We start from the raw sequence: 25840 nt of genomic DNA, 5'->3' as shown, positions 1-25840 counted from the left end.
GCAGGGTGGCGTGAGCTTGGCTCATTACAACTTCCACCTCCCAGGTTCAAGCAATTCTCCTGCCTCTGCCTCTTAAGTAGCTGGGATTATAGGCGTGTACCACCACAGCTGGCTAATTTTTGTATTTTTAGTAGATACAAGGTTTCACATGTTGGCCAGGCTGGTCTTGAACTCCCGGCCACAAGTGATCCACCCACCTCAGCCTCCCAAAGTGCTGGGATTACAGGCGTGAGCCACCAAGCCCAGCCCTGTAGTATCTTAACTATTCAGTCCTCAAATCTAGTCCTAGGCTGAGGCATTTTATTCCAACATAAGAATTCTGAATATAGTCTATAAAAAATCTTCTAAGAAAATGCCAACTACCACAGAATGGTTATGCTCTAGCAAAGGAAGTCAGTCAGTATTCAGGTAAATGAAAATTCTATTATCTAACAGAACACAGACTGACCTCTAACGTTCTCTTAGCTCATCTTTGATACACTATCCAGGACTCTTTGTCCAATTGTTTTGGAGTTTTTGGGGGAAGTGGGAGAATGAGGTCTTGCTATGTTGTCCAGGCTGGTCTCAAACATCTGGGCTCAAGTGCTCCCACCTCAGCCTTCTGAGTAGCTGGAATTACAGCATAAGCCACCATGCCTGGCGTCCTTCAGCTACTTTGTCTGTGCCTTCTCAGTTTTGGCAAAATTCTTTGGGTTTCTTGCCCAAATGTTAATGACCACCATAAAATGCAGAGTTCAAGGAAATATCCCTGCATCAGAAAAATATATTTGAGATTATCTTAAATGCATTTCCTTTCCAATTTTTGTTTTGTTTTTGAGACAGGGTCTCGCTCCGTTGACCAGGTTGGAGTGCAGTGGCTCCATCATAGCTCACTGCATCCCATGTAGCTAGGAATACAGGCACATGCTATGACACCTAGCTAATTTTTTTTTTTTTTGAGATGGAGTCTCGCTCTGTCACCAGGCTGGAGTGCAGTGGGGCGATCTTGGCTCACTGCAAACCTCCACCTCCTGGGTTCAAGCCTCCTAAGTAGCTGGGACTACAGGTGCTCGCCACAAAACACCCAGCTAATTTTTGTATTTTTAGTAGAGACAGGGTTTCACCATGTTGGCCAGGATGGTCTACATCTCTTGACCTTGTGATCTGCCTGCCTCGGCCTCCCAAAGTACTGGGATTACAGGTATGAGCCACCATGCCCAGCGGCACCCAGCTAATTTTTTTATTTTTTGTACAGATTGAGTCTCACTATGTTACCCAGGCTGGTCTCGAACTCCTGGCCTCAAGAAATCTTCCCACCTCAGCCTCCCAAAATGATGGCATTACAAGTGTGAGCCACTGTGCCCAGTCCTCCAATAACTTCTTTTTCTTCTTCTTTTGTTTTTTAAAGATGGAATCTTACTCTGTTGCCCAGGCTGGAGTGCAGTGGTATGATCTCAGCTCACTGTAACCTTTGCCTCCCGGGTTCAAGCGATTCTCCTGCCCCAGCCTCCTGAGTAGTTGGTATTATTTTTAGCAGAGAAGGAGTTTCACCATGTTGGGCAGGCTGGTCTTGAACTCCTAACCTAAGGTGATCCACCCACCTCGGCCTCCCAAAGTGCTGGATTACAGGGGTGAGCCACCACACCCAGCCCCCAATGACTTCTTGACATTTTATTATTCATCTTTATCAGATCCCATCAACTAGGGCAGTAATGCCAACAAATATTTGAAAACTGGCTGGGCGTGGTGGCTCACACCTATAATCCCAGCACCTTGGGAGGCCGAGGCGGGTGGATCACGAGGTCAAGAGATCGAGACCATCCTAGTCAACAAGGTGAAACCCCGTCTCTACTAAAAATACAAAAAATTAGCTGGGCATGGTGGTGCACGCCTGTAGTCCCAGCTACTCAGGAGGCTGAGGCAGAAGAATTGCTTGAACCCAGAAGGCGGAGGTTGCAGTGAGCCAAGATCATGCCATTGCACTCCAGTCTGGGTAACAACAGCGAAACTCCGTCTCAAAAAAAGAAAACTAACTGCAGTTTCCAAAGTGGCATTTATACAATAGCATCTTAAGGCCGGGTGCTATCAGCTTTACTACCTTATTTTAAAGCTGTGAAAAGGAAGGTGACATGCAACAGCTAGTGGGGCCTCTGTCTATTGCTTTTGTTTCCAATGTTGCCCAAACACCCCTCAACAGGCCGCTTCATCACTGTCTGGAGAACTTATTAAAAACCTATGGTCTTGGGACTCACCCCAGACCAGATGATTCAGAAGCTCTGAGGGTGGGGCCTGGGAATGTCACACTTAATCAGCACCCTCAGTGATGCTGAGAAGCTGGGCTGGAAAACCACCACTAAAAGGTAGGTTAAAAAAGGTGGGTGTAACCAGGCACAATGGCTCACACCTGTAATCCCAGCACTTTGAGAGGCTGAGGTGGACAAACTGCTTGAGCCCAGGAGTTCCAGAACAGCTTGGGCAACATGGCAAAACCTTGTCTCTAAAAAACTTTAAAAAAAAATTTTTTTTTTTTTAAATGCCTGTAAGTCCCAGCTACTTGGGAGGCTGAGGTGGGAGGACCGATCACTTGAATCCAGGAGGTCGAAGCTGTGGTAAGCTGTGATGGAGCCACTGCACTCCACCATGGGTGACAGAGCGAGACCCTGTCTCAAAAAAAAAAAAAAGGTGGACCCTCCTCTACTAACCACCCCTGGACCTTGACCACATTCTGGCGGCACATCAAGGCTTGTCAGGACAGAAAGACAGAGAAAGATATTGGGTGAACTGATCACCGAGAGGACAAGCAACTGTACACATGCTGCATGGAAATATCTGCCCCTTTGTTACAAGGACCTCTAGTTCTGTCACATGAAGAACGCCTGTTCTCTGCACTCATACTTACTTGGTCAGGACAATGGAGACTGCATCGTTAAGAATACTTTCTCCAAAGACCAGCATGTTGAGCACCGGGTCCACATGAAGTGCATTGAAAATAGCAATAGTGGCCACTGGATCGACAGCTGATATTAGGGAGCCAAACGCAAAACTGTAAGAGACAGAGGGAAGGGGAGATTCTGTAGTGCATGTCACTTGGTCCACATATTAAAGCATTAAAGTCAAAGGCCATATTTAACAGAAGGCAATACTACACACTAGAGCTGAACTATAGAAAGTAGTGTACTTTTTCCCATTTATATGCTGTCAATATTCTGGATAGAGTGTGAAAGGCCCACTCTAAATTAAATTGTTAGGAAGCGCCTGGTTTCCTACTGTCAGCACAGAGACTTGACTTTGATCAGTGATTACCGGTGATGGAGATTTTTGCTTAGATATATTTATTATACACTGCCCAGTCCCATGGATCAGAGCAGCTGGAGCCAAATGGCTCATGAGCTCCTGTGTCTGACGTCTGCTCTGCCCCTTGCCACCAGGCCCTTGGAGTGCTGTCTGTGACCAACCCCAGCCTGTACTCAGATTTGTAACATCTAAGAAAGTGTCAAAATCCAGTAGCAACCCCAGTGTACTTTGGGGGTGAGTGGTGTGGACAACAGATAAAAACACTGAGGCCATCTCCCAACTGGGCCAGTGACCTCCTTGACAGTCCCTGTGAAGATCTTCTCACCCCCAGCAGGTATGTGCTGATTATTTAAAATGTTTCAGGCATGGAGGCTAATAACAGTAACCTACCAGGGCCGGCACTATTCTAAGCACTTCACACATGGTGACTCAACAATCCAGACAGTGACCGTATGTGAGAGTGCTACTACTGCCCCAATGACAGAGGAGAAAACTGCACGACAACAGGATGATGAAGTAACTTGTCCAAGGTCACTCAGCTAACAAGCCGGTCACTCTGGGCCCGGCTATCTTCCCAGAGTCAGTGTTGCTACCCCAAACGGTAGATGCAGCAATACCAAGAGATGAAGGCAAATTCAGACAACAGCAAGTGTGACACAGGAAATCAACTGAGGTGACATGAGAAGGTGGGGTGGGGGGTGGAAGCCACTTAGACTGGGGGGTCTGGAGGGGGCTCTCTGAAGAGATGACCCATGTAAGCAAGAACCTACAGGATAAGCAGCAGCTGGCCAGGCCAGGAGCTGTAAGCAGAGTGACAGCAAGCGACCTCTGAGGTGGGAGCAAGCCTGCTACCTGAGGAACAGAAAGAAGGTGCATGTGGTGGTGGGGGTGAGGCGAGTGGCAGGAGCCACAGGAGGCTGGTGAGGAAGGCAGGACCAGCTCCCCCGAGGGGCCTTGTGGGCCACATGAGCCTGGACAATTCACTGTCCCTGCCCGCTGGTGATTTTCTCACAAGTCTCTGTGCCGCGCCTGGTGTGATTTCTTTCTTGGGCAGCAGAATGGGTGGGTCTGCCCTGTTCCACAACACCAGCCGAAACATGGAGCCCCAGTGGCCAGCTTGTGTCAGTCATTAGCCAGACACGCCTGCCCTGAGCTTCCCACCCTCACCAAGCCTGGGTCTGCAGAGAAGAGGACACTTGGTCTGGGCAGCCTTTGATGGGTGATCTTTTGGCTACAGGGTCAGGAAGAGGAGAGCTGACAGAGGAAATGCCTGGCTGCCTTGCCAGGTACAGGTCTCTTCATAAGTCAATCATTTGGCCTCTGGTTTCCATGGTAGCTGCCTGTGAATGTGATTCATGTGCATTAATCCAGAGGGCCTCCGGATCCCAGGCTGAGGATTCAGTTCCCAGACTCTGCCTGCCCTCACAGAGGTCATCACAGGTTTGTGAGCTCCAAAGGAGTGGATGCTGAATTTTCATCGTGGGTGAATTCCCAGGGTCTGTACTGGGCATGACCCAGAGACACTTGCAGAAGGCAAGCAGGCAGGCAGGCAGGAAGAAGGAAGGGAAGGAGGAAAGGGGAGGTAACTCCACCAAACAAGTGTCCATCTGGGAGACCCTCTTTTGTTGATAGCTGGTCCCCAGGCCCTTGCACCACAACCCAGACACAGAGCTTCCAGTTGCTTTTTTATTCTCACTCTCATCGACCACAGCCACATCACCAGAGGCAGTGAAAGGAGGAGGATGATGTCTAAAAAGTGTATCCTAGGACAGGCACAGTGGCTCACACCTGTAATCTCAACACTTTGGGAGGATGAGGTGGAAGGATGGCTTGAGCTCAGGAGTTTAGGACCAGCCCGGGCAATATAGAGAGAACCCCATCTCCCCCTACACAAAAATTATCTGGAAGTGGTGGCACACACCTGTAGTCTGAGGTACTCAGGAGGCTGAGGCAGGAGGATGGCTTGAGCTCAGGAGTTTGAGGCTACAGCAAGCTGTGATCATGCCATTACACACCAGCCTCGGTGAAGCACAGGCCCGCCACAGACTCCCAGGTTCCCTGTGCTGTGCTTCTTCTATCCCTGCAGGATATGCCTTTTATTTTATTTTATTATTTTTTTTTTGAGATGGAGTTTCCCTCTTGTTACCTAGGCTGGAGTGCAATGGCGCGATCTCGGCTCACTGCAACCTCTGCCTCCTGGGTTCAGGCAATTCTCCTGCCTCAGCCTCCTGAGTAGCTGGGATTACAGGCACGGGCCACCATGCCCAGCTAATTTTTTGTATTTTTAGTAGAGACGGGGTTTCACCATGTTGACCAGAATGGTCTCCATCTCTTGACCTCGTGATCCACCCGCCTCGGCCTCCCAAAGTGCTGGGATTACAGGCGTGAGCCACCGTGCCTGGCCCCTTTTATTTTATTTTTTTAAAATCTGTTTATGGGTATTCACTGCACCATGCTTCACTTTTTCTGCATGTTTAAAATTTTTCATAAGAAAAGGCTGGGGCAACATTCATCTTAAGTAAGCCAACTGATATCTCATGTCTCCCTAAAATGTATAAAACCGCTCTGACCATTGTGGGCACACGTCGTTGGGACCTCCTGAGGCTGCGTCATTGGTGCGTGTCCTCAACCTTGGCAAAATAAACTTTCTAAATTAATTGAAAAAAATAAAACAAACAAAAGGTTGGGGAAAATGCTTTTATAAACTATGTAACACATTTAGTATGCTTGGGAATCTAAACTGAGGCAGAATATTTTTTTTTTTTTGAGATGGAGTCTTGCTCTGTCTCTCAGGCTGGAGTGCAATGGCGTGATCTCGGCTCACTGCAACCTCCACCTCCAGGGTTCAAGCAATTCTCCTGCCTCAGCCTCCCGAGTAGCTGGGATTACAGGCACCCACTACCACACCCAGCTAATTTTTGTCTTTTTAGTAGGGATGGAGTTTTGCCATGTTGGCTAGGCTGGTCTCGAACTCCTGACCTCAGGCAATCCACCTGTCTCGCCCTCCCAAAGTGCTGGGATTAGAAACCTGAGCCACCACACCCGGCCAAGGCAGAGTATTTCTGGTCTCCATCTCTTGACCTTGTGATCCGCCTGCCTTGGCCTCCCAAAGTGCTGGGATTACAGGCTTGAGCCACCATGCCCGGCCAAGGCAGAGTATTTCTGACAGTGAAGATGAAAAGTCTGAAGTACAAACTGCTGAATCATTAAGAGGTCTGCATTGACAGAAGGTCATTGAACCTGACTCAGCTATTCCACTTCACATCCTCAGGACCTCATCTTTTAAAGGCCAGAAGCTAGAAGTTCAATTTAAAAATGTATTTTCTTTAATTCCATAACCCCAAAAGATAGCAACATCAACAAGATGAAAAAGAAATGGACTAAGGTAGTGAAATAATTCAGGATCTCTAAGAGTGAAATCTCTCTCCAGCAAGATATCACTAGACCAAAACAGAACACGTGCAACGAAGTTATTTTCATGTTTTCTACCGGTTGCAAAAGGTGGTCTGTGGTCTGCATGGTTTTTGTGGAAAACGGAGCAAGCTATCAACATTGAAAAACTGGAAAATTACAATCTAGAGACCTAGCCTCTTTTCGAAAAAAAAAAAAATTATTTAAAATATCCACTAATTCTGGGCCCAGATTTCCGCATGGTAATTATGAGTTGGAGCTGAGAAGTGGCTGTCCCTTCATGCAGAGTGTGTTCTCCCATTGGCCTTGCCCCACCTCTGGAGTCACACAGCTGGCCAGCTTCCCTGTTAAGTGCTCTGCCAGGCCCTGTGGCTGTGTGGGCTTGCGACCCCAGAGCATTCCCCATCCATGGGACCGTCACTTTCTAATAGCAAAGGAAGCTTCTGCACACAGAGAAGAAAACGCAACCCAGCTCTTAGTCAGCGTGTCTACAGGGCAATTCGTTTCCTGTCCTCCACCTGAACATCCCAAACACTGATTCAATTCAACTTCACAGAAAGTTATCCAGCACTGTCTGTATCTCTAAGCAGTTGCTCCCAAAACGGGCTGAAGGTTTGAATACTGTGATACCTTCCTTTACTGGGCATTTCTTTTCATTTGCAAAGTACCTACAAAACACAGGACATCAGTTCTGCTTTGTTTCCAGCTGCCACGGAATAGGAATGTGGCTTTCGCTACTTGTTTATGTATCAAAAGTGTCTTACAACAAAAGCTCCTAAATTGATGTCCTGGGCTGGGGTGGGTGGTGAGCTGAGGTAGAAATAGGACTGGACTTGTTATCAGAGACACAGTTCCTATGAAAAGGGTTCCCAGAATCTAGTCCCAAGTTGCTAAACTGCTGCTAAATCCTGAAAGCTCTGACTGACCCCACAGCAAGGAGCTGGGGATGAACTTGTGGCCCTGCTGCCCAGCTCCCTAGCCATGCCACAAGACCAAACCAGGCGCCAGTGGTAAATGCAGACACACTGAGCAAGGCTACATACTCTCAAGAGCGGGGAACCCAGACTACACTCTGCATGGGCACTTTTTCAGCACAAGATCTGGTACCTTCTGAGAGACAACTGCCTCAACCTACTGAAGCTGCTCCTCACTATGCAATTCTGGGAATTCTTGGATGGGTGCTCACGGGAGTGACTTCAGATGGAAGGGCTTTCTACAATAACCACCATAGAGGTCTTGGCCCTGCTTCCCCCACCCCAGGCTTGGTGGGAATCTCAGAGGAAAGTTTCTTCCTCACTCCCCACTCCATCCATAATCTATCAAGGAGACAACTTTTTGTTATGGCGACTGAGAAGCCTTGGAAATAATAAGAACACAATGGTAAGGTGTTTGTATGCACATGGGCAGGGCAGTTAACTGAGCAGAGTAACCCCCTCCAAAGCTTAAACTAAATCATTCCAATCAGCAATGCCCAACTAGGGAGCTTCAAAAGTCTTTAGTACAGTTTTGATTCATTTCAGAGATACAAATTAACTCACAGTAAGATTCTACAGCAGAAATCCTTACCAAAACTAAATATACAGAGCGAGAATAGAATGGTACCACACCCAGGAAGCAATGTGGAGAAAATGTGCCCCTGTGTGAAAAGCAGTCTTATGGGTGTTACAATATGAAGGATTTACCTGTCTGTCATGTTGAGTTTAGAGATTACATCAGCCTGTAAAATAAAACACACAAACACACAGACACACAAAAAAAACCCTGGAGAACAGCCAAGAAGATTTAAATGTCCATTAGTGCTTTATTAAAACTATTAAGGACATTAATCTTCAGTTCCCAAACCACTTGAAAAATAAAGGCAGCTCCTAAGTTTTTGTTGAAGCATGCATTCCATCATCATGCAGCAAAAGCACGGAAAAGAATGCTACATTTGTCAAGCCCAATTAACTGCAGTTTCCTTAAGTTTATTCTTACTTAATACTAGACGCTGAGCAATAAAGAAAGCTGCATGACAGACAGATTTATTCTGGTGCCCTCAAAGCAGCAATATAGGTGAAAATCCAATGGAATGGGCTTTGGCTATTGAGAGAAGAGTAACTGACATGTGTTAAATAAATCTGCCTGTCACCCAGACACCTGACCCTCAACTCAGTTTTCAGAACTGGGACAGTCAAAGTTTCTGCAACTGACAATAAAGGAGAAGATGTGACATGCATGGACATGGATAATGCAAAACTACAGTACTACCTTCCTAGGGATGTTTGGTCTATATTAATTTGAATTAATTTGAAGTCTAAAGTAGAGAACAGCCAACTGATAGCACTGGGAAGTGGTTTAGTAATTGTGGAAAATCTAGAGTATATAATTCTACAGGTAGACAGCTTAGAATTGAGTGAACAGATTCAGAATCATCTTTGATTTTAGTATTTCTCCAATGCCAGCAGAAAAGCACGTTTGATTTTAAAATGCAAATTTTTATCAAAAAACAGCATTCAACCCAATTCAGTCTACCTGACAACACAACTGTCTGAAGTTCTTGATGGCATCTATTTGGCTTTATTTTTAGGTATTCCAATTTAAGGCAGCATAGGTTTGCAAATAAAATCAAACACTATGGGGGGGAGGGGAGTATAGAAAAGCTTTACTAAATTCCAGATACCAAAGATCTTGGGGGACACACTGAAACAATTTAGCCTGCCTCTACTGTGCCTCATATGAAGCTAGGATTTCCTTCCAGAAGGAATTTACCCTAAGGATGAAACCCAGGCCCCACGAAGTGACCCCATTTCACCTTCCCACCTCCTGGCACTAGCTCTAAGAATGAAAGACTTTCAAAGTATTTCAAAGATGATTTTCTTACCTGACCCAGAAAATAAATTCCTCCACCTACTACAAAAGCAGAGATTGCCGTCCCAAACACAGCAAACAGGGTGATGGAACCAATATTTTGAAAAAAGTTACCCTGTTTGAAAGAGCAGAAATTAGGGAAATGATTAGAAAGCCAGTCCTGTCAGTGAAGGCATGGCCTGCACACCTCGCCCTCCTTACAGACTTAATTCTTGGTAAAAGGCACCACTGCCCACCCTGCATGGCAAGCTGGGAGTCTGGGAGTCTGGGAGTCTTCCTGCACCACACTCCCCCACCTACTGCAGTGTCCCCTCACTCATATCATCTTTCACCTGGAACACTGCACAGCTTCGCACAAGTCACCTCAATGCCTCCAGGTCCCTTTCCCTCCACTATCCAGTACTTCCAGAATGATCTTCACAAAAGACAAATCTGATGGTGCTGCCTTCACCTGGACCCCTACTTCCACTTAAATTGCAGCTAGGCCAGGTGCGGTGGCTCACGTCTGTAATCCCAGCACTTTGGGAGGCTGAGACGGGCGGATCACGAGGTCAAGAGATCAAGACCATCCTGGCCAACATGGTGAAACGTCGTCTCTACTGAAAATACAAAAAAATTAGCTGGGCGTGGTGGTGTGCACCTGTAGTTGCAGCTACTCGGGAGGCTGCGGCAGGAGAATTGCTTGAACCTGGGAGGCAGAGGTTGTAGTGAGCCGAGATCATGCCACTGCACTCCACCCTGGCACCTGGCGACAGAGCAAGACTCTGTCTCAAAAAAAAAAAAAATGCAGCTAGTCTCCACCCTGGATGACTCAGCCCCTGGAGAGGCCTCTAGGCTCATCTGGGACCATGTTCGCCTTTGTTCTCTGGGCTCTAGTCCCACTGGTGGCTTCTAGCAGATTGTGCTCCCTCTTTGCTTGTTACACTTTTATCATCCTGAGATCTCAGGACATTTCAACTCTTCCCGATCCCTCAGCCAGCTCCCAGCTCAGATCTTAGTCTATGTTCTCAGGGCACAGCCACCCTCTCCTGTTGCCATTGACAAGGCTGCAATTTTGCTCTTATTTATGTAACTGATGTCTGACTTTCCCATGAGGCTGCAGGCTCAGGACAATGACCACATCTGCTCTCGAACAACACAGTCCCTGACATAACGCCCATCAGATGGAGGATGCCCAACAGACAGGCACTGAAGGAATTAACTGCTTCACATCTAAGGCCCAAAGTCCACAGAATTAGGATATCAAGATACACTATCAAAGAGTCCTTTTTCCTGGCCAGGTCTTTTAAACAATTTTACTTTACTCTATTAGTATCATCATTAACTATGACAGATAAAATGTTTCCATCTGTATTTCACAGCATTGAAGAGAAAATATTCAAGTCCAAGCAGCATGGTAACATCCTTCAAATTTCCATTAAATTAAGGAAATTAAGCTATTTATTATAATCCTATGGACTCCATTTAGGAGCTACCAAGAGGCTTTGATCACCCCCAACTGTGGGTGTGAACAAGAATCTTGTTTTTAGCTCAGAAATTGCCAAACCAGGGACATCAGGACCTGGCATTTTAAAGCCCTCTTATGAAAGAGTGTCCTCAGCTGAACACTGACTGCCCCCACTAAACCTACCTCTTGGAAGTTTCTTTGCAATTTTGACTTGGCTGCCTATAATCTGACATTCAATTCCTTTGTTTAGCATATCAATCTTTACTACACAAAGAATTTTAAAATAACTCAAGGCAAACACAATAATTTGGTTTTTCAAAACAAAGGGCTTTCAATCTATGAGTCTCTCTTTGCAAATCACTGTTTTGTCACTTAAAAACAGATTAATCAATTTTGACCTGTGTGCCGAGATCTAATGTTGATATAATTTATATAGTTAATATTAATCTCATTCCTGAACATTTACCCAAATTCAAGTTATCACACTACAAGAACTTCCCTCTGCTACATAAAATAAATTTATGTTTCTCTTAGACATAATTAACATCCTATTATTTGTGTAATATTTAACAATTTAAAGAACCAGTAGCTGCCTAGCTAATGCACATCAACTGATGATAATCTTACTGAAATTTGTATTCCAAGTCCAAATTTACATTAGCAAATATCACAATATTAAAATAAAACATTCAAAGTTTACTTCCTATCATCTTTGGGTGAGGATAGAAAGTGGACAAAAGTTTCAGAATTGGCATTTCATCATCCTCTCAGTCCCTTTCATATAAATTGTCATATTTTCTGCTGGAAAGTCATCTTCAACAAAATGTTTTTCTAAGAAACTATTACTTTCCTCAAATTTTGCACAAGTTTATCTCCCTTCCCTCTCCTGCAAAAAAATAGAAAATAAAATCTTTACATGCTCAAATATTCAAAATGTCATGTTTGTAAGTAAAAATCAAGTCAATTTCCTCAGCATGTTTTGAAATATTTCATAATCTGCTTACAGTTAAGATTTGCTTACAAAGTAAAAGAAGGAAAGACAGGGTGACCTTCAACTTATGTTTCCTTGTTTCTTTTTAAAAAATTATCTGTGGCCGGGCGCGGTGGCTCAAGCCTGCAATCCCAGCACTTTGGGAGGCCGAGGCGGGTGGATCACGAGGTCAAGAGATTGAGACCATTCTGGTCAACATGGTGAAACCCTGTCTCTACTAAAAATATAAAAAATTAGCTGGGCATGGTGGTGCGTGCCTGTAATCCCAGCTACTCAGGAGGCTGAGGCGGGAGAATTGCCTGAACCCAGGAGGCGGAGGTTGCAGTGAGCCGAGATCGCGCCATTGCACTCCAGCCTGGGTAACAAGAGCGAAACTCCGTCTCAAAAAAAAAAAAAAATTATCAGATGTCAGTAACAGTTTGTAAGACTTGGGAATATTTTTTACATTAAACTTCCTTTTCAGCTGGGTGTGGTGGTGTATGCCTGTAATCCCCGTACTTTGGGAGGCTGAGGAGGGTGGATCACAAGGTTCTCAAGAATTCGAGACCAGCCTGGCCAATATGGTGAAACCTCATCTCTATTAAAAATAGAAAAATTGGCCGGGCGTGGTGGCTCACGCCTATAATCCCAGCACTTTGGGAGGCCGAGGCAGGTAGATCACAAGGTCAAGAGATCGAGACCATCCTGGTCAACAAGGTGAAACCCCGTCTCTACTAAAAATACAAAAATTAACTGGGTGTGTTGGTGTGCCCCTGTAGTCCAGCTACTCAGGAGGCTGAGGCAGGAGAATTGCTTGAACCCAGAAGGCGGAGGTTGCGGTGAGCGGAGATCGTGCCATTGCACTCCAGTCTAGGTAACAACAGCAAAACTCCGTCTCAAAAAAAAAAAAAAATAGAAAAATTAGCCAGGCATGGTGGCACATGCCTGTAGTCCCAGATACTCGGGAGGCTGAGGCAGGAGAACTGCTTGAACCCAGGAGGTAGAGGTTGCGGTGAGCCAAGATCATGCTCTTGCACTCCAGCCTGGGCTACAAGAGCAAAACTCTGTCTCAAAAAAAAGAATAAAAATAAAATAAAATAAATAAACTTCCTTTTCACTTTTTCTTTGGATAGATGCACAATAAAACAATAAAAACATCTGGACTGAACATCTTAATATATTTTTGTCTTAGTACAGAAAAATTAAAGACTTAATTTCTATGTTTTTACCAAAAATTTCTAGACAAATCTAACTCATTTTAAAAAATTATTTATTTATACCATGTCAACAACAAGTCAAGTTTATTTTTATTTCTTTATTTTTAAGACAAAGTGTCCCTCTATCACCCAAGATGGAGTGCAATGGCACAACCTCAGCTTACTGCAAGCTCCACTTCCAAGGTTCAAGCGATTCTCATGCCTCAGCCTCTGGAGTAGCTGGAATTACAGGCATGCTCAACCACGCCTGGCTAATTTTTGTATTTTTAGTAGAGATGGGGTTTCACCATGTTGGCCAGGCTACTCTTGAACTCCTGATCTCAAGTGACCTACCCACCTCGGCCTCCCAAAGTGCTGGGATTGTAGGCATGAGCCACTGCCCCAACCATATTAAGTTAAATAAGTTATTATTACTACTACTGGTGGTAATATTGTTATTAACAATAACATTTTTATCATTAATAACAACAAGAAGCAGCACTCCATTTATTTAGTGTGGTAAGTGGTGATTTACCTACATTCTTTCATCTAATGTAAATCTCAAAGCCTCCTGGAAGGTAGGGTTTTAGGGTTTTTGGTTTCTACTTTACCAAAAAGAAACCTGGAGAGGGCAGCACATGATTAGCCCTGTGTTGTGTCTCTCTGGCTTTCCTCTCTCCAAGGGCTGCCCTGAACTTTCCAATCTTCACAATTTAAAAAAAAAAAAGATAATATTCACAAAATAGCTGTTATATTATTAACATTAGCATTTTTTTTTTTAAGATGAAGTTTCTCTCTTGTTGCCCAGGCTGGAGTGTAATGGTGCGAACTCACGTCACTGCAAACTCCATCTTCTGGGTTCAAGCGATTCTCCTGCCCCAGCCACCCCAGTAACTGGAATTACAGGCATGTGCAAGCCAGCCTGGCTGATTTTTTATTTTTAGTAGGGATGGGGTTTCTCCATTGTTGGTCAGGCTGGTCTTGAACTCCTGATCTCATGTGATCTGCCTGCCCTAGCCTCCCAAAGTGCTGAGATAATAGACATGAGCCACAGCACCCAGCCAATACTAGTATTTTAAGCTGAATCACTTTATTTTAAAACTGAAATACATTATGTTTAAAAAAAACTCACAGACAAGGAAAAAAACTCACACAAACAGGCTTAAAACTGAGAAGCTCCTGCCCAGGCAGAAAGTCTCACACTGGGGGGCTGGGTGTGGTGGCTCACACCTGTAATCCCAGCACTCCGGGAGGCTGACGTGGATGGATCACTTGAGGCCAGGAGTTCGAGACAAGCCTAGCCAACATGGTGAAACCCCGCCCCTACAAAAAATACAAAAATTAGCTGGGTGTGGTGGTGCGCACCTGTAATCTCAGTTACTCAGGAGGCTGAGGCAGGAGAACTCTTGAATCCACGAGGCAGAGGTTGCAGTGAGCCAAGATTATGCCACTGCACTCCAGCCTGGACAACAGAGCAAGACTCCATCTCAAAATAAATAAATAAATACCCTTGGTGGGAGTTGCAAGGCAAAGGCCATCAAGGCCAAGCCAAAGCAGAGAAGTGGGTAGGGACTACTGCCACTGTTTGCCAGGGCAGGGAGGCAAGAATGGGTGGGGCAACTGTGGGACCAGGCAAGGAAGGATGGGGCTCCAGCCTGAGAATCTGGACCAGGGAGTGAGCGAGAAGAGACAGAGATTGGGGGAGGAAGGATATCAAGCTAGGATCTGACACCAGGGGAGAGCACTGAGAGAGGGAGACAAGGAAGGATGGATGGGCCTGAGGAGGTTAGAAAGGCCCCAATGTGGCAGCTGAAAGCAGGAAAAGCCCTGGGGCACATGTCCCCGTCGTCCCAGGACACAGTCTATCCTCTTTACATGTATCAGTCTGTGTCCAATAAGATGAGTCAATGCATCATTTGTGCACCACTTAACATCACTTCAGCCATCTTCCTGGGCAAAGCACACGTTTACAGAAAACACAGGCTCAGTGAGTCACCCTGCCTGAAACCTTTCAAGCAGCCAACTGATCATGTCTGCTCCTCTCCAGAAGTCAGGCACTGTAGTCCAGCTTCCACTGAGCACACCCAAGAAGGAGCAGAGCTGCTGCTGCTGCTGCTAAATTAACACCCAAGCTTTTAAGAAACTTGCCTTACAACATGAGAAACCCCCCAGACCAAAGCACCAATGTGTGCCAGAGTCTCACCTTGTGTAATGAATATCCAGACTCAAAGATAATAGGGGGAAGCAGGAGGAGGAAAAACATGTTTGGACGAAACATTTCTTCTTCCTGTAAATAGAAAATGGGTGTCTTAAGAGGCATGAAATTTGTGTAATTAAGAAATAAATTCATCAATAAAGAGCCAAAACAATTCTCCTCTCAGGGCCTGGTATAGTAGAAACGTATACTGTTTAAATAACTACTTGACAATAAAATCAAGCAGAATGAGAGGTCCCCCCACCAAAAAAAATAAAACCGCATTTTATTATTATTATATTATTATTATTTTGAGACAGTCTTGCTCTGTTGCCCAGGCTACAGTGCAGTGGTGTAATCACAGCTCCCTGCAGCTTCAACCTCCTGGGCTCAAGTGATCCTCTCACTTTAGCCTCCTGAGGAGCTGGGACTACAAGTGCGCACCACTACACTAAGCTAATTTTTTTCTTTCTTATTTTTTTTTTGTAGATACAGGGTCCCATTGTGTTGCCCAGGCTAGTCTCAAACTCCTAGCCTCAAGCAATCCTCCCAACCTAAGCTTCCCAAAGCTCAGAGATTACAGGCACGGACAAGGATTTTAAAGGTGACTGGCAAAAAGAAATAGCACAACGAACTGCTTCCAAACACACAGTAGTATGTTTTTTATTCCTTAGTACAGAAAGAAAATTAATCTGAATATAGAAAATTTCAATTCTGGTTGCATACTTTCAAAACAAGTCCACAAACTGGAATCCTCCAGGAAAAAGGTAATGGTAAGTCCTAAAACAATCCACTCAGAGGAACAGTAAATCCTACATATGGTTAAAATAGCTGTCTTCTTTCTGTTTGTCACAGACTACTCTGCCATTTTCCAAAGTCTGATATGATGAAACAGTCCCCAGTGGATGCTCTTTGGACTTGGGATTTGGCTGGGAAGACAGCCCCTTACCATGTATGTGTCCTGCTATAAAAGAATGCCTGAGGCTGGGTAATTTACAAAGGAATAACATTTATTTGGCTCATGATTCTGCTGTCTGGAAAAGTTCAAGACTGGGTATCTGGTAAGAACCTTAGGCTGCTTCCATTCATGGAGGAAGAGAAGGGGAGCCAGAGTATGCAGAGATTCATGGCAAGAGAGGAAGCGGGGGGGCAGGGAGGCAGGACCAGGCTCTTTTTAACAATCAGCTGTATAGGGAACTAACAGAGTAAGAACTCACCCACCACCCGCCACCACCGAGCAAGGGCATCAGTCTATCCATGAGGGTCTGCCCCCATGACCCAAACACCTCTAACCCTAAGATCAAATTTCAACATGAAGTTTGGGGAGACAAACACCCAAACCACAGCACCACTCTTCCAGACTTGAATATTAAATGCCATTAGGAAAGATGTTTCTAGAATATAACCAGCCATCTTTGAAGGGATGATATAATAATTTCATTTTCTATATTATTAATATATCTCTCTAGTTGTTGGTAGAATTTGGGGGAAATATATATTGGTCCTCAAGCCCAAAATGGTTATATGTAATACACAGTCTATTTAAAAATGCAAAATCAGGCCCAGTGCAGTGGCTCACGCCTGTAATTCAGCACTTTGAGAGGCTGAGGTGGGCAGATCAGCTGAGGTCGGGAGTTCAACACCAGTCTGACCAACATGGAGAAACCCCATCTCTCCTAAAAATACAAAATTAGCTGGGCGTGGTGGCGCATGCCTGTAATCTCAGCTACTTGGGAGGCTGAGGCTGGAGAACTGCTTGAACCCGGGAGGCAGAGGTTGCAGTGAGCCAATATCGTGCCATTGCACTTCAGCCTGGGCAACAAGAGCAAAACTCCATCTCAAAAAAAAACAAAATCAGGCCTTTTTTCATATGAATATTTCCCGCGTCACAATTTTAACGGTCTAATTTCTTGTCAAAACCCCTAATCCAAAGAATGCCTAAATGTATTCCTACAAATGTACAGCTGTTACCATAAAGACTAAAAAAATATTCAAAAAAGGCTCAAAATAGAAGCAAATGATGACTTCTGAAATGCCTTAAGTTTTAAAATAGCAGCATATACAATAAGCTCATGATTCAGACTGGGACTGTGTGAAAAAAAATGGGCCAAGCTCTGGGTTTTACGGGGCAACCTATTCCCATGATCTGTGCAGCAGGACCACTATATACAGCCTTTTGGAGGTGCAAAACTAATCCCTCCTGGGAAGAAGGAGAATCTACCTATAATGGAGTTACACGGTATACCCCAACCCCCACCCCAGTTCATATCTACCAGGACCCTCAGAATGTGACCTTATTTGGAAATAGAATCTCTGTAGATCTAATGAAGGTAAGGTTCTAGATGACATTACACTAGATAAGGGAAGGCCAAATGCAGCAAACGTTGACTTGTCAGAGACAGAACAAAGCACAGAGAAGAAGCCCATGTGGGCACAGAGACAAGAGTGACACAGCCACAGGCCAAGGAAAACCTGGGCCACCAGAAGCTGGAAGACACAATGAAGAATTCTTTTTGAGAGTCTTTGGAGGGAACCTGGTCCTACTGATACCTTTTCTCACTTTCGGCCTCCAGAACTGTGAGAAAACAAATCTTTGTTGTTTTAAGCCACTCAGTTTGTGGTAATTTGTTACTGCAGCCCTTATGAATACAGTGCCTTTCAGTGAAACGGTGTTGTAGCTCCTCTTGTCAATGACTCCCCCAAAATGGTCTGAGGTGGTTTTAGGTGGCACTTGAGCAACGTGTGTCAAATACCACTGACTTAATGAATTGAAAGTCAGCCCCTTTTGATTATTTCTTCCGTCCCAAATAAATCAAAGACATCTTAGGATGGCAATACTGCCTCTAAGGGCTCTCTCCAATGTGCTGATCTCCCTTGACAGAGAGCAGCTTCGGCTGCCCTGATGCTTCAGCAGGCATCTGTACTACTTCATTTTTATCATGTTTACAAAACAATATTAGTTTCTGAATTAAAAGAGTACTAACGTTGCCTTGAAAATAAATATGGGTGGGCACGGTGGCTCATGCCTGTAATCCCAACACTCTGGGAGGCCAAGGTAGGTGGATCACGAGGTCAGGACTTGGAGACTCAGGAGACTTAGCTACTCAGGAGACTGAGGCAGGAGAATTGCTTGAACCCGGGAGGTGGAGGTTGCAGTGAGCTGAGATCACACCATTGCACTCCAGCCTGGCAACAGAGTGAGACTGTCCCCAGCCCTCCTGCCCCCTGGCAAAAAAAAAAAAAAAAAAGTATATAGGACAGGCAGGGTGGCTCACACCTATAATCCTAACACTTCGGGAGGCCAAGGCGGGAAGAACACTTGGGCTTAGGAATTCAAGATCAGCCTGGGCAGCATAGTGATATCCCATCTCTACAAAAAACAATTTTTTTTTTTTTTAAGATAGGGTTTCACCATGACGGCCAGGCTGGTCTTGAACTCCTGACCTCTGATGATCCACCCACCTTGGCCTCCCAAAGTGCTAGGATTACAGGTGTGAGCCACCGCACCCAGCCAAATTTTTTTTTTTCTTGAGACACTCATTCTATCGCCCAGGCTGGAGTACAGTGGCACAATTCAGGCTCACTGCAACCTGGGTTCAAGTGATTCTCCTGCCTCAGCCTCCCAAGTAGCTGGGATTACAGGCATACCCCATCCCGTCTGGCTAATTTTTTGTATTTTTTTTAGTAGAGACAGGGTTTTACCATGCTAGCCAGGCTGGTCTTGAACTCCTGATCTTGTGATCCACCTGCCTTGGCCTCCCAAAATGCTGGGATTATAGGCGTGAGCTACCATGCCCAGCCACAAAAAATTATTTAAAAAATTAGCCACAGGCCGGGAGCAGTGGCTCACGCCTGTAATCCCAGCACTTTGGGAGGCCGAGGCGGGCGAATCACGAGGTCAAGAGATCGAGATCATCTTGGCCAACATGGTGAAACCCCATCTCTACTAAATATACAAAAATTAGCTGGGCGTGGTGGTGAGCGCCTGTAGTCCCAGCTACTCGGGAGGCTGAGGCAGGAGAATTGCTTGAACCCAGGAGGCGGAGGTTGCAGTGAGCGGATATTGCGCCACACTCCAGCCTGGCGCCTGGTGATGGAGAGAGACTCTGTCTCAAAAAAAAAAAAAAATTAGCCACAGCCAGGCACAGTGGCTCATGCCTGTAATCCCAGCACTTTGGGAGGCCAAGGCAAGTGGATCACTTGAGGTCAGGAGTTTGAGACCAGCCTGGCTAACATGGTGAAATGCTGTCTCTACTAAAAATACAAAAATTAGCCAGGTATGGTGGTGCACGTCTGTTCTTCTGCCCAGCCACTCAGGAGGCTGAGACAGGAGAATCATTTGAACCTGGGAGGCAGAGGGTGCACTGAGCTGAGATTGCACCACTGCACTCCAGCCTGGGCAACCAAGCAAGACTCTGTCTCAAAATAAATAAATAAATAAAATATGTATAGAGAAAATATAAATGTACATATGTATTTACAATTAAAAAACAAGTTGATAGAAAAATATTAAGCACATGATAATACAAGTAGAAGGCAGACCCAGCAGGTCAGTTTGGAAGCAGAACTTCATGGAAAGAAACCACGAGCTCCTCTTGTTTTCCTGACTTCCCACTGCTCCCGGCACATCTGGTTTCCAGAGAGGTGTCCTGCTTCCCACTCTGACTCTCCACAAATGCAGGCTCCTCCAGGAAGCCTGCCCTTTTTTTTTTTTTTTAGAGACACCTCTGTTGCCCAGGCTGGACTGCAGTGGTGCAGTTATAACCAACTGCAGCCTCAAACTCCTAGGCTCAAGCAATCCTCCTGCCTCAGCCTCCCAAGTAGTTGGGACCACAGGCACGTGCCAACACCCCCAATACTGCCTTTTTCTGAAGTCAAGCACTGGTTGTCTGGATGACACTTTAGGCACTTAATCACATCCATCACCTAACTTTGGTTTCATGGTCTGTACTATTAAATACATTCTATTATTTTATCTTGAAAAGTAACATCTATTGGAATATAAATTTGGTAACAATGATGCATATAAAACCAGAAGTGAAAGATCATCTCCCATTCCCCATTGCCACTGCTTAGAGCAGGGGTCATAAGCAAAGGTTTCTTGGGACTACACTGCATGAGACCTGGGAAATGAGCCCCTGCTCACTGGCTCTGATCACTGTTGGACCTAGTATTAACAGAGCTTCTGCTTTTCCAAGAGAAGCTAGAAGTTCCAGATTTCATGTAAAATTTCCAGAATTTTATACAGACTGGTAATATTTTAAAATTTAACTTTTTTTTCAGACAGAGTCTCACTCTGTCACCCAGGCTGGAGTGCAGTGGCTCAGTCTTGGCTCACTGCAACCTCTGCCTCCCAGGTTCAAGTAATTCTCATGCCTTAGCCTCCCAAGTAGCTGGGACTAGAGATGCATGCCACCACGCCCAGCTAATTTTTTGTATTTTTAGTAGAGATGGGGTTTCACCATGTTGGCCAGGCCAGTCTCGAACTCCTGAACTCAGGTGATTCACCCAACTTGGCCTCTCAAAGGCCAAGGATTACAGGCATCAGCCACTGCACCCAGCCAAAATCTAACAATTTTTAAGTGTTTTGAAGTCAATTTAAATTTTTATCAATTGAATTTTTATTTTTTATTTTTTTCTATTTTTGTAGAGACAGGGTTTCCCCATGTTGCCCAGGCTGGTCTCGAGCTCCTGAGCTCAGGTGATCCACTCATCTCGGTCTCCCAGAGTGCTGGGATTGCAGACATGAGCCACCATGCCCAATCTTGATCAACTGATTTTTATTTTTTTTAACTTTTTTAATTTTTTTAATTTTTGAGATGGAGTTTCACTCTTGTTACCCAGGCTCGAGTGCAATGGCACAATCTCGGCTCACCGCAACCTCCGCATCCTGAGTTCAGGCAATTCTCCTGCCTCAGCCTCCTGAGTAGCTGGGATTACAGGCACGTGCCACCATGCCCAGCTAATTTTTTGTATTTTTAGTAGAGACGGGGTTTCATCATGTTGACCAGGATGGTCTCGATCTCTTGACCTCGTGATCCACCCACCTCGGCCTCCCAAAGTGCTGGGATTACAGGCTTGAGCCACTGCGCCTGGCAATCAACTGATTTTTAAATCAGATCAAACAAAATGGGTTAGTGGACAAAATCTACACATCAGGCTATATCCAGTCTAGGAGTAGAGAAAGGTTCTCCAGTCAGTACTGACCCACTCTTAGAGTGGTTAAATGTAACCAAGTCAGAGGAAGGCAGAGATCCCACCTATAACGTGCTCCAGTGAGGCTTCCCCAGCTAAGATGTGTCCTATCACTATTCGAAGCTCAAAATATATTTTGAAAATTTATTTAATATATAAAATATTTCATTACTACCACTTATAACAGCTTCAAATTGTGTTTTACGTTATGCTATAAGGTTTGTCTTGCTAATTTTATACCCTACAGTTTCACAGGTAAATTAATTCTAGCACCTAGGAGCTGCATCGAAGTAGGAAGGGCTCAAATGTGATCAATTTTAGCCATCTAATTATTTATTATTTTGAAATGAATCTTATTTTCCTCCACAAAATCCATTTTGTAGCATACTTGCTAATCTTGCCCTACTCAACATGGATGCTCAAGTTGAAGTTGAAATTCCAGTTTCAATGAGTCCATCATCCCCAGGATGATGCTCATACTCTAACAACCTCTGCATAAACACAAGGGTACGTGTATCAGGAAACCAAGGACAGTGTGGTATGGTGGACAGAACACTGCATGTTCAGGCCGGGGGATTTGGACACAAGACTCCACTCAGCCACGTTCTTTCCAGTTCTGTGACACTGAATACATCCCAATCTCCCTGAATGTCACTTTTTTCATCTGTAAAAACAGGGTGATGAAATTACAATACTCAGTCAATCCACCTCACATGACTGTCATGAGGATAATATGGGCTACAATACATGACGTACTGTGTCTCAAAGTACTGGACAAGTATGTTTTATTATCCTCAGCTGTTAGGATGGAATAGGGAGCAATAAACAGTATTTAATGTTTAATGCTAATTAGAGAATTTTCTTGCCTAATAAAGTAGGTTAGTCTAGGATTATAAAAATGCAAGTAAAATAACACAAAAAAATTACATTGGTGCTCCCACGCTGACTTGAAACAGTATGAGATTTATGCTTTTGCAAAAACTCAGATAAAAAGGCATCAACTGTATCTAATAAAATCTTAAAAATTAATGGGATATATAATTACACAAACAACTCCACTGATAGCCAAGTAATTACAAAAAAGTCAGCATAACCATCACTGTTACTAAAATTAAGAACAACCAAAAACTGTGATTATATTAAAAACGAACAGTTGGGCAAACTTACCTTCCAGTTGGCCAGTTTTTTAAACTCTATGATTTTTATAACTGCTCCCATGAGAATACCTACAAGAGAAAATGTAAACTTTAACATAAATTTAAGATATGAGAAAGATTACTCAGTTTATTATTCTAGAGAAACTGAATAAGACCAATAAAGTATCTAAATGGCTTTTATGGAGTTCTGCAAGTTTTATGTCTGCAAACATAATAATACTAAGTTAGTGTTAAGTTTTGAGTCACATGAATTTCTCGCTCACATCTCAGGCAAACACATTAAAATAAAGTACAGACGGAACGATCCAAGATGGCCAATCACTAACATCTCAGGATTGCAGCTCCCACTGAAACCTCAGAGAACAAGAGGATGCCACACTTTCAGACAAATTTTGGTCGCTCACGGAGCAGAAGATTCCCAGTGGAGGAGCTCCACGGTTCGCCAGTGCTACTCTTGTGGCCGGCACAGCGGTTTCGCCGGCACCTCGGAGCGGCAGCTCTCGGTGCAGAGTAAACGGGACTGGTTCCCCTTCTGACTAAGGTTTGGAGCTCCGGGAAGGCAGAATTGCCTGTTACAGACTCGGGAAGGCAGAGTCGCCTATCACGGACTCGGGAAGGCAGAGTCGCCTATTACGGATTCAAGAAGGAAGCCAGACTGGAGATTCCCAGGCAGAAAAGCACCATCTGTCTTAACGCCGCTGTTTTGGCCAGCGCAGTGGGTTGCTCATATTTCGGCCCTGGGAATTAACAACTTGGACGTCCACTCAGAGACCTAATTTGAAAGTTGGTAATTATAAAGACGACAGGTGGATAAATTTACAATGATGGGAAGAAACCAGCGTAAAAAGGCTGAGAATACTCAAAATCAGAACGCCTCTCCCTCCAAAGAGGATCACAGTTCCTCATCAACAAGGGAACAAGACTTGATGGAGAACCAGTGCATCCCAATAACAGAATCAGGCTTCAGAACATGGATAATAGGAAACTTCTGTGAGTTAAAAGAACATGTTGTAGCCCAATGTAAAGAAACTAAGAACTTTGACAAAAGGTTTGACGAAATCCTAATGAGAATAGACAACTTAGAGAGGAATATAAGTGAATTAATGGAACTGAAGAATACAATACGGGAACTCCGAGAAGTATGCACAGGTTTAAACACTCAAATTGTTGAAGCAGAAGAAAGGATATCAGAGGTCGAAGTCCAACTTAATGAAATCAAACAAGAAGACAAGATTAGAGAAAAAAGGATAAAAAGGAATGAGCAAAGTCTCCAAGAAATGTGGGACTATGTGAAAAGACCAAATTTATGGTTGACAGGTGTACCTGAATACGACGGAGAGAATGAATCCAAGGTGGAAAATAGTCTTCAGGATATTATTCAGGAAAATTTTCCTAAACTAGCAAAGCAGGACAATATTCAACCCCAGGTAATACAGAGACCACCACAAAGATATTCCTCAAGAAGAGCAACCCCAAGGCACATAATTGTTAGATTCACCAGGGTTGAAACGAAGGAGGAAATACTAAGAGCTGCCAGAGAGAAAGGTCAGGTTACCCACAAAGGGAAGCCTATCAGACTTACAGCAGATCTCTCAGTAGAAACTCTACAAGCCAGAAGAGAGTGGGGGCCAATATTCAACATCCTTAAAGAACAGAACTTTCAGCCCAGAATTTCATATCCAGCCAAACTAAGCTTCACAACTGAAGGAAAAATAAAATCTTTTATGAACAAGCAAGTACTCAGAGATTTTATTACCACCAGGCCTGCTTTACAAGAGCTTCTGAAAGAAGCATTACACATAGAAAGAAACAACCAGTATCAGCCTTTCTAAAAATATACCAAAAAGTAAAGAGCATCAACATAAAGAAGAATTTACATCAACAAATGGATAAAACAGCCAGTTAACATCAAATGACAGTAACCCTAAATTTAAATCGACTAAATCCCCCAATCAAAAGATACAGCCAAAACCCAACAGCATGTTACATCCAGACCCATTTCACATGCAAGGATACACAAAGACTCAAAACAAAGGGATGGAGAAAGATTTACCAACAAAATGGAGAGCAAAAATAAATAAATAAATAAAAAGCAGGAGTTGCAATTCTCATATCTGATAAAATAGATTTTAAAGCAACGAAGATATAGTGGTAAAAGGATCAATGCAACAACAAGAGCTAACGATCCTAACACCCAGATACATAGAGACTTAGATTCAATGAGACAGAAAATTAATAAGGATATCAAGGACTCCAACTCAGATCCGGAACAAGTAAACTTAATAAATATTTATAGAGCTCTCCACTTTAAATACACAAAATATACATTCTTGTCAATACCACATCACACCTACTCATAGGTTTAAATGAAACATTGATTGGCCATTATTAATACACATTTTTTTTAGAATAAAGCAACATTTCTGTTCTCTCTCCCTCTTTTTCTTCCTCTTTCTTCCTCTCCTTCACTCCTTTTTTCTTTCCTTCTCTCAAAAAAAGAAATCAACTTGTAGACCTCTAGATCCAGTTCGGCAATGTCTCTCTCATTGCTTGATTTCCTTCCTTCCCTTCTCTCCCTCCCTCCTTCCCTCCCTCCCTCCCTCCCTTCCTCCTTTCCTCCCTTCCTAAAAAATAAAATAAATAAATAAATAAAAAATAAAGTACAAAAGTCAGACGGTTGGGGAGGTAAAGCATTTTTAAAGCAAGACCCAAGAATACTCTGGCCTGTCATTTTTACTATACCCACCCATTTTCAATGGGAAATGGCAAGAGTTTACAAGCTAAGTTTGCCGTATACTGTTTATTTCCATCATTTTCAAAAAAAAATTCACGATCACTTTCTCAGACTCAAATAGCAGCTCCATGTCGAATATTTAGTTAGAAAAACGCAAATGCTGAAAATAACCTAAAGTAAAAGTTCTGTGAAATTCCTGGAAAAAAACAGACCTAAGTTCAGGCTTGTTTCCATAAAGCTGACTGGCTCATCACTCTCATAAAGCAGCTATCAAAAATAATTCTCAAAGCAGCAGCATGGGCACAATTTATGATTTCTCTGCAACTCCCTAGATAAAATGAGTCTTTACCCTGCTGGTTCACGAGAATCACCATGGGAACTTTTTATAAAATAAAGATGCCCAAGTAGAACTCCAG

The 25840-nt window shown here is 44.0% G+C and overlaps 1 protein-coding gene across 9 annotated transcripts in view; it reads right to left on the bottom strand.

Annotated features, from left to right (window-relative positions):
• The window catches only part of SLC9A8 (solute carrier family 9 member A8), an 85128-nt gene that overhangs the window by 32069 nt on the left and 27219 nt on the right, over positions 1 to 25840 (bottom strand). For 8 of the 9 annotated variants that reach the window (XR_619879.6, XR_013535248.1, XM_035298909.3 and 5 more), the window contains 5 exons: positions 22701 to 22759; positions 15348 to 15431; positions 9545 to 9646; positions 8367 to 8401; positions 2879 to 3022 (listed from right to left, as the gene is read on the bottom strand). Coding sequence is in view for 7 of the 9 variants with exons in the window: in XM_035298909.3 (XP_035154800.1) it covers positions 2879 to 3022; positions 8367 to 8401; positions 9545 to 9646; positions 15348 to 15431; positions 22701 to 22759 (424 nt within the window). In the remaining 2 variants the exon portion in view is untranslated. Of the gene's footprint in view, positions 1 to 2878; positions 3023 to 8366; positions 8402 to 9544; positions 9647 to 15347; positions 15432 to 22700; positions 22760 to 23016; positions 23229 to 25840 lie in introns of those variants that run through there. The other variant, XM_054255451.2, reaches the window with a different exon arrangement.

Source organism: Callithrix jacchus, chromosome 5, assembly GCF_049354715.1.
Source record: "Callithrix jacchus isolate 240 chromosome 5, calJac240_pri, whole genome shotgun sequence".
Classification (NCBI taxonomy): domain Eukaryota; kingdom Metazoa; phylum Chordata; class Mammalia; order Primates; family Cebidae; genus Callithrix; species Callithrix jacchus.
The sequence above is the reverse complement of the archived record's forward strand: the minus strand, read 5'-3'. Positions and strand labels throughout refer to the sequence as shown.